The sequence below is a fragment of the Mustela erminea genome, chromosome 10, assembly GCF_009829155.1.
Source record: "Mustela erminea isolate mMusErm1 chromosome 10, mMusErm1.Pri, whole genome shotgun sequence".
NCBI classification, from domain to species: domain Eukaryota; kingdom Metazoa; phylum Chordata; class Mammalia; order Carnivora; family Mustelidae; genus Mustela; species Mustela erminea.
The window spans coordinates 65,822,294-65,839,384 of NC_045623.1; the positions used below are offsets into that span (position 1 = coordinate 65,822,294).

Consider the following 17,091-nt stretch of genomic DNA (forward strand, 5'->3'; position numbering starts at 1 on the left):
GTGCCGGCCGTGAAGGAGCATGTTGGTGTGATTAGTCTCCACCATGAGCTACTCTGGGAAAGCTCATCTTGTCTCTGCCCTGCCTTTACCTCCCCAATGGTTCCGCGGCAGCATCCGGCCTCTGCCACGTGGCCACTGCTCTCGGCTCCCCCTTCACCCTGTGCTGCTGCCCAGCTGGGTGTGATCTCACCTGCCCCATCAAACTCGGGAGCCTCTCCCACCCCCAGGAAGGTGGTCTGATGTGGGGCCTAAGTGTCTGCAGCATGTGTGTGTGAGTTCTGATAGGCACAGAATCTCTCCCCCGAAGTCTATAGTTTTATTGCCATTTTCTATGTGAAACGAGAGGCTGAGAGAGTGACCGGCCCCAGATCACAGAGCCAGTGGGTGACAGGGGCCAGGGTCTGGCCCCAGCTTTGGAGCTCTGCCTCTCTCTTCAAAGGCACCTGCCCTGAATTCGTTCCATGCAGAGGACCCTGAGGCCCAGAGAGGCTAAGTCAGGCAGGGGCCCCCAGCAGGTGAAGTCCTGAACCGTTTGGGACTGAAGGCTGTCTCATTATCAGATTTAGGCATTGGAAGCCGGGGGGCCTGGTGCCAGGAAGCATTAGCTTCCTCTGCAGGTTGGGGAGCTGCCTGCCCGGAGACGGCACCCAGAGGGTCGTGGGGTTTGGTCTCGGCAGGGGAAGTGCCATGTCAGTTAGTGTTGCTGGCCACGGGACCTGGTGAGGGCGGTGGGAGGGGAGGCGTCCCTCTGGGTTCTGTCCCTGAGGGGGAGGGGTGGCTTTGCTCTCTAGACCTTTGGCAGCTGCCAGCCCTGGGCACACCTCTCTCTCTGTCTGCGAGAGAGTGCCCGTGGTGCCCAGCCTCCCCGGGCTCTCAGGACTCCCAAGGGTGGTGACAGACGAGAGCTTTGGAAAGGCCAGGGGTGCTGAACCGAAGCCAGGTATCGGTGGTTCCGGCCGGACAGCGTCCGGCCCTCGTCTGTGGGCTGACACCACGCCCTCTGTTATTTCAGCTGAACAGCATTGGCAACTACTACAAGCCCTGGTTCTTCAAGCACGTGGAGAACTACCTGAAGACGAACCGGGAGGGCCTGGAGTACATTCCCTTGAGACACTACTACCACCGCCACACGCGCAGCATCTTCTGGGAGCTCCAGGTGAGGCTCGGGTTTCCCAGCTGGCTGGGCAGGGAACCAGGGCAGCTGGCACGGTGGCCTCACTCCCTCCCTGAGGGCAAGATCAGCCGTGTCCCGAGGACCGGGAGTGCCCGTGGACATGACACCACAGTCCTCTCCTTCTAAGGGGAGCAGACCGCTTTCACTTGGACACAGCAGCCTGTCCCAGAGCGGCTGCTCCATGCTGGGGCGCGGGTCAGGTGCTTGGGCACACACACATGAGCTCTGCCCTTGAGGTGCAGTAGCCTGACCAAGCCGACACGCCCTGACACAGTAATGGGCCACAGGAACCAGAAGGGGAGGTGGCTCGTTCTGTCTAAGGTCAGAGGTGGCCGTCGAGCTTGGCCTTGAAAGGTGAGCAAGAATTTGCTGTTATGCGTGGAGGGGTGAGGTGCAGTGACATTTTAAGGAGGGGCGACAGAGAAGGCCTCTCTGGGGGTAACTTGTGCACAGGGACCTGAACATGGTGGGGGCGGGGGTGGGGGATGAGCCAGGCAGAGGAAGAGCCAGAGCATGGGTCCTCAACCAGGCTACCTGGGTTCTTTTTTTTCCATGTCCTGTAACCTAGAAGTAACCTTTTAAAGTGTACCATTTAGTGGTATTTAGTGCATTGGTCATGTTGTGCAACTTGCACCAAAGTTGCTGAGGAGAGGAACAGCAAGCTGGAAGCAGCGAGGAGGTAGCAGGAGGAGCCGCCCCGCCCCCCGCCTCCACCCACCCCAGACGGTCGTGGGAGAGGAAATGATGGCCGTGAGACCTGCAGGGCCCAGCCAGGGCCCAGCTAAGAGCAGGCAGACGGAGACAATGTCAAGCGAAGAGACTGAGGATAGAGGGGCTTTGCTGATTCACACCACGAGGACACAGAGGACAGCTTAGGAGATAAGGGGACAGGGCCGGGTGGAGTCAGAGTAAGACGTGTTGCATCACGGTAGGTCACTGGACACCTGGAAGCTGTGACGACCAGGTTAGACAGGGCTGACGGGCATGAAGGAGTTAGAGCTGGCCGTCTCCTAGGAGAAGATGATCTGTCCTAACTCTGGGCCACGTCTCACAGGCCGAAGTGGTGGGGCTGTGGTGAGGGGTTGGAGGAGTTGGGGGGTGGAGGGCTCATCAGCACCTGGGAGCGTGGGACCCGCCCCCCTCCCCCAGGTGAGCTCCCTTGGCCACTGTCAGTGGTGGGCATTTTGCCAAATGCCAAAGACCTGGTTCCCTCTCTGTGCTTGCCAAGAGCAGTGCTAGGATTGTGGGAGGTGTGCTTTTGTCAGGAGCAAGAAGATGATTTAGGGGATAGGAAAAGAAAGAGGACCAGCAAGGGACCCCGAGAAGAACATGGGAAAGGTAACGACAGGACAGAGTCTTCGCTTTACATGTTAGCTGTTACGCCAAACATACACCATTATCTCAAACTTCCTAACAGCCCCAGGAGGGTCGGTCCTTGTTCTTTTCCATTTTACAGATGGGGAAAACTGAGGCTTAGGTTGTCCAAAGTAACACAACTCAGAAAGAGATCAAGTGTAATTATAACTTGCTGCATAGTGAACTATCCCAAAGTTAGAGGATTGAAACAACTGTTTCTTTTTATTATTTTCTGTTATCTCACAGTTTTCTGATTGTCAGGGATTGGGCGGATGGTGGCGGGTGTGGGTGGCTCCAGCTCAGGGCTATAGTCCAGTGTCATCCGGAGGCTTGCGAGGGGATGATCTATTTTCCAGAAGGTTCTCTCACACGGTTGTTAACAAGAGGCCTCTGTTCCTCGCCATGTGGGCTGCTCGAGTGTCCTCAGGACTGGGCAGCAGGAGCCGTCCAGGAGAGAGACCGAGGAGGAGCCCCAATGCCTTACAGGGCCCGTCTCCTCACATTCCGCCAGCCCGCCACCCGCCGCTTGTTAGAGCAAGTACAGCCCGCATCAGGGCGAGGCAAATCACGCTCCACCTCTTTGAAGAAAGGAGTAGCAAAGCATTTGTGAGTGTTTTGTTGTTTTTTTCTAATTCAAGTTAGTTAACATTATAGTGTAGTATTGGTTTCAGGAGTAAGAATTGGTGGTGGTGTTTTTTTTTTTTAACCACAGAGCTAGGATTCATAATGAGGTTTGTCTTCTATTTATGTGCCGTGAAGCACTGGCTGTCCTGCCCAAGGTGAAAGGAAGAATCTGGTAGGATGGGTGTCTTACACCTGAGATTTGCACACAGGGCATCCGGGCGGAGCACCACAGCATCCACCACAGTAGAGTTGCAGAAGCCCAGACTTCTACAAAGAAGGCGATGTCAAGTACATGCCTTTCCCCCCTCCCCAGGGGTGAACTCCTCCTCCCTCAGGCAGCCCACCACCCTGGTTCCTCCGTGCTGAATCCACCCTTTAATCAGCCATAGGTGCTGAACCTCTCGTCCAATCCTGTCACTCCGGGGCCAGGCCTGCCTTCACCCAGTTCAGTTAATCAGCAATATGTGGGTGTCAAGGCCAGCCACGTGATCTGCAGGGCCCAGTGCAAAAAGCAGGGAAAGAGTATTGTCAAAGATACTACCAGGGTCCCTCTTAAATTTGCTATTTAATGTTCTAAGTAAAGAAAATAATTTTTTTAAAGATTTTACTTATTTATTTGACAGAGATCACAGGTAGGCAGAGAGGCAGGCAGAGGGGGCGGGGGCGGGGAAGCAGGCTCCCTGCTGAGCAGAAAGACAGATGCGGGGCTCTATCCCAGGACCCTGGGATCATTGCCTGACCTAAAGGCAGAGGGTCAACCCACTGAGCCACCCAGGTGACCCCCAAGAAAATAATTTAAATTATTGGAACGAATTTACTGTTCATCCCTTCAGAAATAGAAATATAGGGAGTATTGAGCTCTTCACATGACTGTGTTTCATTCCTAGTGGCCCAGTGGAGATGCCGCATGAAACTACCTCAGTTGTGTTTATCTCCCTTCCTGGTAACATTGACATTCTACCAATACTCTGGTGTGGCTTACTGGTGGGTAAGGAAGGACTGAAGAGAAAGAGGACTCTGGGCAGCCCCCTCTTTCCCTTCCCTTTTACATCCTCCTTTCCAGCCAGCATAAGTGGTTGGCTAATACAGGGAAGTAGCACCAGGAGGAAGTGTTAGATAGGGTTCTTGGTGGTTCAGGTTTCTTCGACTGCCATGGGGCCTGCCTTTGGGGCGTGGGGTCCCGGCTCGGGCCAGGCCCCCTGGATCTGTCATGGAATCCCACAGAGCAGAGCAGGCTGGACACAGGTAAACGGCAAAGGCAGATGAGAGCAAGAGACTGAAACTGAAGCCAGGGACACAGGGCCTGAGGTCACTCAGAGGCAGAGGGATGAATCATGGGGCAGACAGGAGCGAAAGGAGGAGGGCGGGGCTCACTGTTAAACACATGAACTTTTCTGAGTTGAGATTCTGGAAAAGGAATGGTTCTAGCTGATACTTCTGGCTAACAACTGTTTTAAAGAGAAAAATATAAATGGCTTTTAAACGTGAGAGACATGACTGGTCTCACTCTATTAAAGCCGGGGCAAACAAAACTGCCAGAGTCCCCGTTTTCACCTGCAGGGTGGCCACGAGGCAGAAGTTTGACAACACTGCTTGGCCTGGGCGTGGGGAAACAGCGCCCCCTGGTGTCATATGGGAGCATGTGCCCTGTCACCCGTTCTTGAGATAACCTATTAAAATGGCATACAGGGTTTGAACCAGAATTTTCCACTTCTAGGAATTTAGGCTAAGACACATGTAGAAAGGATACTCACTGGAATGGTCTGGAAATTCTCTAAATGCTCATCCGTACAGAACTGCTTAAATCAGCGGGGTCCATCCACACAGGAGGGCAATGATCAGCACACTGGAAAGGGCCAAATGACCATTAGGGATTTGTGGTCCATGAGGTCTCTCCAGAGGCCACTCTGCCCTTACAGCCTGGAAGCAGCCACAGACAGCATGGAAATTCGGGGGCATGGCTGTGTCCTAGCCGGGCTTTATTCGTGGACCAGGTTTGTCCCAGGAGCTGTGGTGTGTGGGTCCCCGCAGAGCAGAGGTGGCACCCACGACCAAGCGTGTGCTGGCTGGCTGTGCACCGAGGCACAGGAGGAGGGAAGAAGCACAAGGCTGTGAGATGCCGCCGCTTGTGAGCTGTCGGTCTCTACGCCCACCCGCGCGTCAACACAGCGAGTGTCTCTAGGAAGGGACACAGATCATTCCTAACAATGGCTGCCTCTGGGGGACGGAAGTTGAGTTGGGGAAGAATGAAGTGGGGTCAGGACTAGGGGGTACACGGGGAGGATGTGAGAGGCGGCCTGACCTTTGGATGGCTGGGATTTCTACTGTGGGTGTGTGTGGCTGTTCCAAAAACAAGCAAGGAAACAATAAAAGCCGAGCTACACAGTGTCCTCAGGTCATGTGCCAGCGTCCGTGCAGGTGCCTGGATCGCAGAGCCAGGCAGGGCCAGGCGCAGAGGGGTCCCTCCCTCGTAGGAGTGTGCTGCCAGTCGGAGAGCTCATCCCAGGGGAGAGGAGGGAGGGTCACTCGGCTTGCAAAGCTTAGCACCTGGGTTCCTTTGGGAAGCCACCCCGACCCCTAGTCTGCTGTGGGCCCTGCGTCTGTTTGTCCTAGCTCTTCCCCCACTGTAGTCCTGTGTGTGGCCTGTCTCTTCAACTCCTCAGGAGTAGGGACCATGTCTCGGTTATTTTGGTATCCCCAGCACTCAGCATGGAACCTCATACCAGACCTCATAGGCACCTCGTAATTATTTAATGAATAAAGGAATGTCCTCGGGGGCACCTGGGTGGTTCAGTCGGTGGAGCATCTGACCCTCGATTTCAGCCCGGGTCCTGGTCTCCGGGTCATCAGATGGAGCCTCACATCTGGCCCTGCACTCAGCACAGAATCTGCTCCTCTCTCTCCCTCTGCTCCTTCCCCAGCTCATACGCAGGTGCTCACTCTCTCTGTCTGAAATAAATAAATGAAATCTTAAAAAAAAGGTCACTCCTCTTTAAGGAAAAAAAAAAAAAGAATGGGGTAGCCCTCTTGAAGCCAAGAGCCTTCCTTTATATTCCAAAAGACAAGCTTGGAGCAAGGGAGAAGGATAGTGACTGAAGGGACCTGAAGTCTGCGCTGTCGGGGCAGGGTGGCCAGCTGGTGGGTGGCACGGGGCAATGTCGGAAGCAGTGCTGAGGGAGGGGGCTCCTTCCCGGTGGTGGGTTGAGCACGGAAGAGGAAGACAGCCTCTGCTTAGCAGGGTCTCCGGGGAAGCTGAGTTGGAGGAGGCAGGCAGGCTATGAAGGGCCACAGGCATGGGAGAGAAGTGGGTTGTTCTGCCCGGAGTTGGAGGCCAGCCGTCAAGCTTGCCCTTGAAAGATGACAGAGAGTTTGTTTTTGCGCATGGAGGGGTGGGGAGCCGTCACATTTTACACAGGAGTCGAGGGGGCCCCTCGGGAGATACTGTGAACCAGTGGGCCCGTGGCTGACCCTGAGCCAGACCTCCTCCCCCACCCCGCCCCCGCCCATAAGAGCAGCCCTTGGCTGTGACTTTAGGGGAATTGCTTAAGCTCTCCCATAATTGCTCTTCTCGACCAGTAACATTTATTTCTCAGTCACTGACGAAGTGCCTTCTGTGTGCCAGTCACCCTGACCTCCATAGCACAATTACAGTGATCTTACTCTGCTCCTAGCACTGGGCTACAGGCCTTCTAGGCAGTATTTCATTATTCCCTCCAGTCCCATTTTACAGATAAGGAAACTAAGCCCAAAGAGGTTAATAAGTCACTAGCCCAAGGTCATCGAGCAGGTATAGGCCAGAGCTGAGACTCAAACCCAGACCCAGCTGGGCCAGTCCTGGGCACCACTGTTCCCCTCCACACAGGAGTGCACATGGAGCCCTGAGCGAGGACCTGAGCCCTGGCCCACGGGACCCTCAGCCCTGTTGGCCCTTCTCTCCACCGCCAACCTTTGTCTTTCAGGACATCATCCCCTTTGGCAACAACCCCGTCTTCCGCTACCTCTTTGGATGGATGGTGCCTCCCAAGATCTCGCTCCTGAAGCTGACCCAAGGCGAGACCCTGCGCAAGCTATACGAGCAGCACCACGTGGTGCAGGACATGCTGGTGCCCATGAAATGCCTGTCGCAGGCAGTGCACACCTTCCACAGTGACATCCACGTGAGCAGGGGGCGGGACGCCCTGGACCTCAGTGTTCCTGGCTGTAAAATGGGCCTGTCCCGTGATGGCCCTGAAAGGAGAGAAGGCATGGGGGGCTGCTGCTGTCAGCCATAGCCTCAGGGATTGGGAGTGAAGCAGTGGGCAGACAAAGGGAGGGGTCCCTGGGTACAGGTGGAATGGGCCCGCCCTGACCCTGGCCCCTGTTGCAGGAAAAGCACCAATGCCCCTCTCTCTGGTCCACCCAGGTCTATCCCATCTGGCTGTGCCCGTTCATCCTGCCCAGCCAGCCGGGCCTGGTGCACCCCAAGGGAGACGAGGCCGAGCTCTATGTTGACATTGGAGCCTACGGGGAACCACGTGTGAAGCACTTTGAAGCCAGGTCCTGCATGCGGCAGTTAGAGAAGTTCGTCCGAAGTGTGCATGGGTGAGTGGCCCCGAGCGTGGCATGCTTCCCAGGCCGCCAGCACCTGGGCTCTGCTGTCGGGGGTGTAGAGGAAGGTCAAGGCAGGCACCCCTGGAGCCAGGCCTGCTGGTTGCCAAGGGAGTGTGGAGCCCCAGTCACCCTCTGGTTTGGAAAGCACCCTATGGAAGTCTGCAAGTGGGATTTCTCACCCCTTTCCTTGCACCCCTCCCATGAAGACGCCAGCATCCCCCAGGTGCTTGGCACAGAGCCCCAGGACCACTGCTCCGTGCCCCAGGGCACATGGTGATGTGGTTTTAGATAGATAGGTTCTGGGCTGTTGCTCGAGTTGGAAGAGCACAGTGAAAGAGGGAGGGAGCGGTGACTGAAAGCCACACACACACAGAGGCCCAGGACAGCATAGCTCCGAAACCAGCCTGGAACAAACCCCTGATGGACTTAAGGTGGACACATCTCAGAATAGTTATGCGGACTGAAAAAACCAGGAGAAAGGAGTACTGTATATGATTCCAGGTCTGTGAAATCCCCAAGTCCATGGTGACCGAATGCCGAGACTCCTGAGCAGTGGAGGGCAACGGACTACACAGAGCTTTGATCAAAGTTTGGGAGTGATGGATGTGGGGGCAAGCATTCCTGCCCGCCCCCACCCCACCTGGGCAGCAGGGGGTAAACAGGAAATCCTCCATGAGCTCTTCCTGCAGCCCGTCAGGGACCCAGCGGGGGCCTCTCGGGCCCCTTCCCCTCCGGGCAGCCTCACCCTCCTGTGTTTCCCAGGTTCCAGATGCTGTATGCCGACTGCTACATGAGCCGGGAGGAGTTCTGGGAGATGTTCGACGGCTCCCTCTACCACAGGCTGCGGGAGCGCCTCGGCTGCCAGGACGCCTTCCCCGAGGTGTACGACAAGATCTGCAAGGCCGCCAGGCACTGAGCAGGGGCCCGCCCGGAAATAGACAGACATGTTGGGGGGCCCTGTCCCCAGGTCCAGGAGGCCTCTTCTCTTCACTCAAGCTTGGCCACTCTCCCAGATCCATGCTTCCAGAAAGAACCCCTTCCAGAAATCCCGCCCGGACCGCCCCGATGGCTAGCTCCAGCTCCCAGGGGCAGCCGAGTGGAGGGCAAAGGACGTGGGCTCTCGAGTCAGATGTTGCTAAGTCCGGTTTCCGCTTCAGCCCTGTGAGCTGTGTGACTCTGGCCGGGTCACCCAGCCCCTCCGAATCCAGCTGCCCATCTGTTGAAACGGGGTCACAGTGCCTGCCTGCCGGCCGGCCGTGAACATCCAGGACTGGTGGCCGTCTCACCGGGGACCCTGAGGATTCCACTGTGCCAGCTGTGGCCTCCTACTCAGCACCATGTCTGCCTGGCGAGCTGTGGGTTCAGCGTCAAGTCCAGGAGAGCCCCGTATGAGGTCACCTGGGCCCAGATTTGGTTGGCAGGGTGAATGGGACGGTCCAGAGTCGCCCCGCTGTTGCTTCAGCCGGTCAGGAGCAGCCCTCACAGAGAGAAGGAAGGAAGGTGCCTCTCTCTCTCCCCCGGGTCTCCAGAGGGCAACAGACAGGGCGGGCAGGCCCACAGTGTGCTGTGCCAAAGCCAGGTCCCTGTCCAAAGTTCGCTCTGCCGTCCTTGGTGACACCCTGCCCCTTCTCTTTCCGGCTCAGGCTTGCACACCCACCCCAGCCGTCACCCACGTCTCAGAGAGGACCATGTCCTCGGAGAAGACGTTTCAGGGCTGGCTCCCGTCCCAGCCCAGGTGGAGTGGCTCCTGCTCTGAACTGGGGCCGGAGCACCTGCACGTTGGCTCCCCAACCCTCCGTGCCTCTTCCAGTCCCCAGAGCCTGCCTAGTTACGGGGGCGAGGGGGGTGCCTCTACGCTGCTCTGCGGCATGCAGTGGGGGGTGGCGGGTGGACCCCACCAAGCAAGTAGATGGAGACTTGGTGCAGATTCTCACTGTGGGGCCCAGAGAAAAGACCAGCAGCTTGATTTCTCCAACCACTCCTCCCTTGGTTCTCCCCCGCCCTCAGCTGTAGTTAATTTCAGTGCCTTACAAATCCTAAGCTCAGAGAAAATTAGCCCCGTTTCCCTTCTAGAAGGAAGGGAGTCTCCCTAGGTCCTCCCCGACTTATGAAAGCCTGTTTGGTTCTGCGAGTCCATCTGAAGAACAGCCCGGCCTCCGCGGAGGACCCAGCACCTGAGAAGTTCAAGTAGGGAGCGAGGATGGAGTGAACTCTGCCAGGCAGGACATGCTGAGAGAGAGAGCACGCGTGAGCTGTGCACGGGGAGGCTCTGTCCCCGCTGTCTTGTCAGCAGGCCGGGCGACCGTGGGCGAGTCATCTCCGAGCTGCAGCCCCTCACCCACCCTCCACGTGGACATGGGGGTTGTGTCTCACGTGAGGTCCGTCCTTCAGCCCAAGGCCAGCTCTCCCAGCACTCTGGGAGAAGCGCACCTGTGGCTCTCAGGAAAGGGTCCGTCCTGTCACTGCCGGTTGCCAGAATCCCGATGGAGCCAGGCTCTCCCCGACGGTGCTTGGCCATACCCCCGTGGGCCCAGCACCCTGCCAGGCGTCCCTGTGTGGTCCTGTGAGTGCTGGGCACATTCGTGGCACTCAGAAGGCAAAGGAACCCCCCTCCCTCCTCCCCTTACCCATTTGGCCTCTGGAGGGGGCATGAGAAAAACAAATAAGAAACCTCATTCTCCAGCTTGTCTGCAGAGCGCGTGAATTCTGGCCTTTGCCCTCCTGGTGGGCTCCTGCGCTTCTCACTCGACGCTAAACTGATGATCCTGCTTCTTGTGGAGGAATGGTTAGCCCGAGCAGAGGGGCCCAGCCCGGAAGGCCCTGGCTTTCTGCCAGAGGGCCCCCTCCTTAAGCCACTGGGAGGGTAGCCAGAGCTGCTAACAGCCTCTATCGCCCTTAGTCCTAGAAAAACCAAAATCCTGCCCTTCACAGACCTCCCCCGGAAACTGGGGCTTGGAAGGGAAGGTCTCGGGATCACAGCAGCCTCAGGTTTATGTTCTGTTCCCGTCATCAGGTTCCCCGATGGGCCGACACCCAAGCATGGTGGGCCACACGACAGACTTCGTCCTGTAGCCGGCCCTATCCCTGTCCATCCATGCGGTGGTTTCATGGGGAGTGACCCTTGGCTCCAGGGTGAGTGTGTGTGCGAAGTAAAGGAATAGGCCTTTCCCCTCCAGAGCCCCGAGTTCCTCTGGCTGCACGCGGGTTTTCTGTAGAACCCGAATTGCAGCCAGTCTCTTCTGCCGGAAGGATGCATCCTTTCCTTAGCTATTACGGAAGGGGAAGGGGTGGGGGATGCGTGCGGCAGTGCATGGTGTGTGGCTTTTACGTTTCCCATGACCCTGGGGACCAAGGAGAAGGGCCCGAGCATCCCCTGGCAGGCTCTTGGCAGCGCAGGAGCTGTCCAGACCACCACATGTCCCCGTGGCTGCGCGGCTGCTGCTTCTGTAAAAATAAAAGTGTGACCTGGAAACCAGCCTTCGTCGTTTCCTGTTTGGGGGACCACAGCATGAAGTCAGGCATGGACTTCACTGCCAGTGGGTTCCCCCCTCTGGATCTGCATGCCAATGGTCAAGGGCTGAAGGGTGGCATGGGGGAGGGCCACCTGTGGTGGGGCCGGGAGATTATGGCCAGTCTTCCCCGTTTTTGGACTTCTGCTGCTGGTCCGTGTGACCTGGTGTAGGTGGAAGTGGGATCCCACTAGAAGCCAGGGGACCCATGAGAAGGGCCCAGGTGAGGGGTGGTTGTAGCTCAGGAAGAGGACAGCTTCTTAGGGCATTGGTTGTGGTCATCAGGAGCTGTTGCCCTGGCTTGTCCACGTGGTCACTAAACCCCCTCCTTCAAGCTGCCAGAACGGCATTCCCCAGCCTCCCCTGCACTCAGATGTCTCCTGTCTTCAGGAGACGTGAACGGAATTGGGAAAGACCTCCCACAAGGTTTGGGCACTTGCCCTCAGCTGGATGCCAGTGACAAAAGGGCCATAGGCTTTGGTAGGGTCACTCGTTGGAAGGAGTAAAGCTGCTCATCACCTGACTCCTGGCCCAGTCTGTTCCAGGAGCAAGAAATACGAGCTTCGTAGCTGAGTGACTACTGCTTGGGAGTGTTTGCTAGGACCCTTAAAGTCACCTGAGTAGGTTGTCAGGCCTAAAAACCGAGATAGAAGAGCTAAGGTTCGTACACGTGGATACACATGACAGACATTTTCCTAAAACACGTGTGACACGAGATTCCCATCCTAAGTTTAGAAGAACACTTCAGGACATTTCTGGTCGTTCGGGCTCACAAACTCTCCTTGAAAGGGGAAAATACCTTTAACATTCCTTGAAATAAAATTAGTATCTTAAGCCTTACATATCACACGACACACCATCTTGTATTGAATCTTCATCCTCTACCAGAAGCAGGTTGGCTTACACCCCCATTTTACGAGCGACAAAGCGAAGCTCTAGGAAGGTCAAGTGATTCGCCTGAAGGTCACGTGGATGCTATTATGAATTCAACAAGGGCACAGAGCTGTATCTCACCTCACAGCACAGAAGTCTGGAATGAGCCTTAGCCAGCCCCAGCTGAGACAGTGGCTCCAGCTCTGGGCATGGTGCAATGAGCCCCCACGGCTGGGCCTCACCTGTAGCGGGAGCTCAGGGTTCACGGCATGATCTGCTGAGAAGGGAGGCACGGAGCGTTGGGCTCTGACTCAGGGCCTCTCCCTCCACCAGAGCCCCTCTTGCCTAAACAGACCCACAGCCCACACGGTGTCCACACACACACATTCATGCCAGAGTAGTGACCATTGGTTTTCCACACTTGACTTAGTAGTGTGAAAACTCACACTATGCAAGGGAAATGTAGATTGATTTTTAAACTAGGTTTCCTAATTCTGTCCTGATGATTAAATGGTCTACAGGTTTCATCTTGCTTGACTACTCGAATCATTCAGGGGCCTGCCTGGGCTCTGAGAAAGAGCAGTGAGGCTCTGTGGAGTTCTAGGGATCTAGGGAGGGGCATTTCGGTGGTGCTAGAGGCGTATGTGCGGAAGCCCTAATGTCATGGTATTGGCAGGTGGGGCCTTCTGGAAGTAAGCAGGTCATGAGAGTGGACTCCCCGTGATGGGATCAGTGTCCTCAGAAGAAGAGACTCTGAGATGTAGGCCTCTCTTTGATTGTTGCCATGTGAGGATAGAAGACGTCCATCCCCAAACCAGGAGGAGGGCTCCTACCAGACACGGGATCCGCCCGCACCTTGATCTTAAACTTGCCAGGCTCGGACTGTGACATGTAAATAGTTTAATTCACCCAGTCTATGGTAAGTTGTTCTAGCAGCTTGAACAGCTCAAGACAGGTAGTGTGAAGATCGTTGACCCAACGGACCCCGAAATAGCTGAATCCCGCTCTGTCCATCACCTCTCCTCCCCCACGAGGTTCCCTAGGGAGCAGTCCCAGGGAATGAGTTTCTTAGTGGGACACTGCAAGGTAATAGAAAAAACATATAATGGTCTCTATCTCTAGTTCTTGGCATGGGGCTCCTGAAAAAAATCCTTTGTAATCTCCTAAGTGATAAGAGCACGAGGAACAACTTTGATTCTAATATTTGGCCTTTGACCTTGCTTCCCGACTCTGAGCTCCTAAATCCCTTGGAATTTCCTGGGTGATAGGAGCATCTTTATGTCCCAATGAGGCAACTCTGGGTGGGCTCCTAGTGGGTTCAGGAATGGAGTGCCAAGGGTCAAGTTAGAGAAGGTGAAACCCTTTAGGGCCAAAGGACCATGACAGGGCCAACAGCAAGGGCCAGGCTCGCTGAGCCCCCGGGCAGGCAGTGAGGAGCCCCTTATCACAAGGATTCAGGATGTGAGCTCTGAACATGAGAGGCTTCCCCTCTCATCTGGCCTGGCTGCTGTGCCTGGGGTCACTGTGAACTGAGGTACAAGGCACTGGATAGGATTCCTGATGGTCCAAACCATCACCCTCGGTTACAGAGAGCCTAACAAAGCCAAGAAAAGCCTCCTCCTATGAACTCTGCTAGCTAAAGCGAACATGCTGTGCAACCTGGGGAAACTCGTCCCTTCTCTGAGCCTGTTTTCTCTTGCAAAAAGCCAGCTGGGCTTGATCCTGCAGGGGTGTTAGATGACCAGCTACCTAGCTGCAGCGAGACTGCCCAGGGGAAATGCCCACTCACTGTTATGTCACCTGAGATCCAGGTTGCAGGATGGGGCTGGAGTCCCAGGTCTGGTGACATGGCTTAGGAAAGGCAGTTTTTGCCCTGCTCAGGGCCAGTTGCTGGGACTTCATATTCAACTGGAAGAAACTGCTACCCTCCTAAGCAACCAGGGAAATGTCAGGTCCTGAGGTGACTTTTATAAGATGTACGTGTCAGAGGGCTTACCCCAGTCTCTTGGGGACTGCTGCAAGAGTTGGAACTGGAATTGAAGGTGGGCAAACCTTTCCCCTGCTGTGGACCTCTCTTTCTCCCAAGTTTTTAGTCTGACGTAGCAAACAGGGTTTGCACTATGGTTCAAGAAGGGCAAAGCTAAGAACCCCGACCTCCTGTCCCCCTTCCCCAAAGGTCAGTAGAGCTCAGCGAACAAACCTCAGCTCTCTGTCTCTTATAGCCCTGCCCAGACAAAAGGGCAAAGGTCACAGGGAAACCGGATTTCAGCTGGGAGTCATCCCTAGGACCCTTCTGCAGGCATGGCCGCCCTGGGCTGGACGGGGCTGTCTTGCATGTGTGTAAGAAGCTGGACAGACAGGAGGAAAGCAGTAGTCTCCGAAGTGAGATGCCCAAGCCAGCGGTCTGGCAAGGTGACACAGTGAGATGCTGGAGAAATACGTTAGTGCTTGCGTGGGTCTGGGTCCGAAGCAGACCCCGAGACGAGGACTAGAGCGCAAGCTGTTCGTTTGGGTGGTGAAGAAAACAAAACAGTAGGTGGAGAAAAGGGGACAGCCAAGAAAGTGTGCGCTGTCACCGGGTTACCACTGTGGGCCGCGGGAATTAAATCGTGTGGGAGAAACTCTCAAAGCCAGAGTAAAACATACACATCAGAGTTCTGTCCTGCAAGGAGCGAGTTTGCCAACGCCACTGTCAGATTGAGGACAGGTCCTGGGGGGCGTTCATTCCTGTGGCACTTCCAACCTTCCCTAGAAAGGAAGCCTTCCGTGGCAGCCAGAGAACCTTCCACTCCGTTATGGCTGGGCGCCCCTTCTTAGCATGCGTGACTTTTGTAACTCAGAGTAGGGCATGGGTATCTCAAGACAAAGGACTTAAAGGAATTGACTCATTTAAAGTCACACAGGTTTCTCTTCCCAAAAGGCAAGCATTCCAAAATTGCTAACCTGCTCTATGCTGACAGTGATTGTCAGTAATGGGACAGCTCACAAATGTATTTGAAAAAATGTATTTATTCTATAAGGTTAAGCAATCTTTTTCTTTCTTCTCTTTTCTTTTCTTTTTTTTTTTTTTTTTTGAGAGAGAGAGAGAGTGCACATGTGGGGATGCCTGCAGGCAGGGGCTGGAGAGGGGCAGAAGGAGATGGGAAGAGAGAGAATCTTAAGCCGGTTCCACACCCAATGCAGAGCCTGACATGGGGCTCAATTCCACGACCCGGAGATCAAGACCTGAGCTGAAATCGGGAGTCGGATGCTTAACCCACTGAGCCACCCAGGTGCCCCAAAGGTAAAGCAATCTTTTAAAAAGGTTTTATTATGTATATTTTTCTTCACTTTTTTAAAATTTTGAATTAATTTTAGACTTACGGAAAAGTTGCAATGACCAAATAGAGTTCCTGTGCCCGCCTCACCCATCTCCCACCAACATTAGCGTTTTCCACATAACCACAGCAGAATATTCAAAACCAAGAAACTAATATCAGCACCCTGTTATTAACTAAACCACAGACCTTATTTGGATCTCACCCGTTTTTACACAAATGTTCCTTTTCTTTCCAGAATCCCATCTAGGATTCTGTATTGCACTTAATTGTTAATTATTTTTTTCCAAACTCTAATCTGGTCAACGGCACATAGCTCCACTGTAGAATTTGGTCAGGCTCGAAATTTGTGGACACATCACCGTCGTTCATTCGTTCTCCTGTTGTTGGACATCTGGGCTCTTTCTAGTTTGCGGCCAAAACAAATAAAGTGGTTGGGAACATTTCAGTCTTTGTATGGATTTACACGCTCCTTTCTCTGGGGTAAATACCCAGGAGAGGAGGGACTGGATTAGGTGGCAGGTGTGCAGTTAGTTTTTTGCCGAACTCTTTTCCAAAGTAGTTGGATCACTTTACATTTTCCACCAGCAACGTATGAGAATTCCAGGTTCTCCACATCCTCACCAACACAGGGCATGGTCAGTCTTTTTAATTTTAGCTTTTTTAATAGGCGGGTAGTGGTGTCTCATTGTGGTTTAATTTGCATTTCCTTAATGACTAATATATGTAGCCTGGAGATAAGTCCTTTATCAGATCTATGATTTGCAAATATTTCCTCCCAGCCTATGGCTTGTCTTTCCATTCTTTTAATAGTGTCTTTGAAAAAAACAGGACTTTTCCATTGTAATCAAGTCCAATTTAAGAATTTAACGAAAAATAAAAAAGAATTTAATGATTTGTTCATACCAAACCGAAGTATGATCTATAGAATATAGCAAATAGTTATATTGGTATCTAAGAAATTTCTGCCGGATCCAAAGTCCAAAGATTTTCTTCCTAAGCTTTCTTAATTTAGGTTTTATGTTTTGGGTTATGGCTCATTTTGAGTTAATTTTTGTATGATTTGAGTCATTGGTCACAGTTCATTTTTTTGCATACTAACGTTCAATAATTCTAGCACTATCTGTTGAAGAATTATTCTTTTTCCAATGAAACTTTGTTGAAAATCAGTTTCTGATTTTCTGTGCGTCTGTTTCTACCGTTTCTATTCTCTTCCTCTAATCTGCGGCTCTTGACATCAGTTTCATGCTGTGGAATAAAGTAATGCTATTCCTCCAGCTTTGTTCCTGTTTTGGCTATTTTATGTCTTTTATATTTCCTTGTGTTTTAGGATCAGTTTGTCGACTTAAAAACAATGACTGGCTGGGGCGCCTGGGTGGCTCAGTGGGTAAAGCCTCTGCCTTCCGCTCGGGTCATGATCTCAGGGTCCTGGGATTGAGCCCCGCATCGGGCTCTCTGCTCCACAGTGAGCCTGCTTCCCTTCCTCTCTCTCTGCCTGCTTCTCTGTCTACTTGTGATCTCTGTCTGTCAAATACATAAATAAAATCTTTAAAAAAAAACACAATTATGGGGGTTTTGATTGATATTGCACTGAGTTTACAGATTTGGGGGGAACTGATATCTTAGCAACACTGAGTCTTTTGATCCT

At 53.8% G+C, this 17,091-nt stretch overlaps 1 protein-coding gene across 1 annotated transcript in view; it reads left to right on the plus strand.

Moving 5' to 3' along the window:
• Positions 1-10,956, plus strand: part of DHCR24 (24-dehydrocholesterol reductase) — a 30,008-nt gene extending 19,052 nt beyond the window's left edge. Inside the window, exons 6-9 of the mRNA XM_032301518.1 lie at positions 1,013-1,156; positions 7,114-7,311; positions 7,557-7,735; positions 8,507-10,956. Of these exons, the coding sequence (XP_032157409.1) occupies positions 1,013-1,156; positions 7,114-7,311; positions 7,557-7,735; positions 8,507-8,660 (675 nt within the window). The 3' untranslated portion in view covers positions 8,661-10,956. The remainder of the gene's footprint in view (positions 1-1,012; positions 1,157-7,113; positions 7,312-7,556; positions 7,736-8,506) is intronic.
• The last annotated feature ends 6,135 nt before the right edge of the window (positions 10,957-17,091 follow it).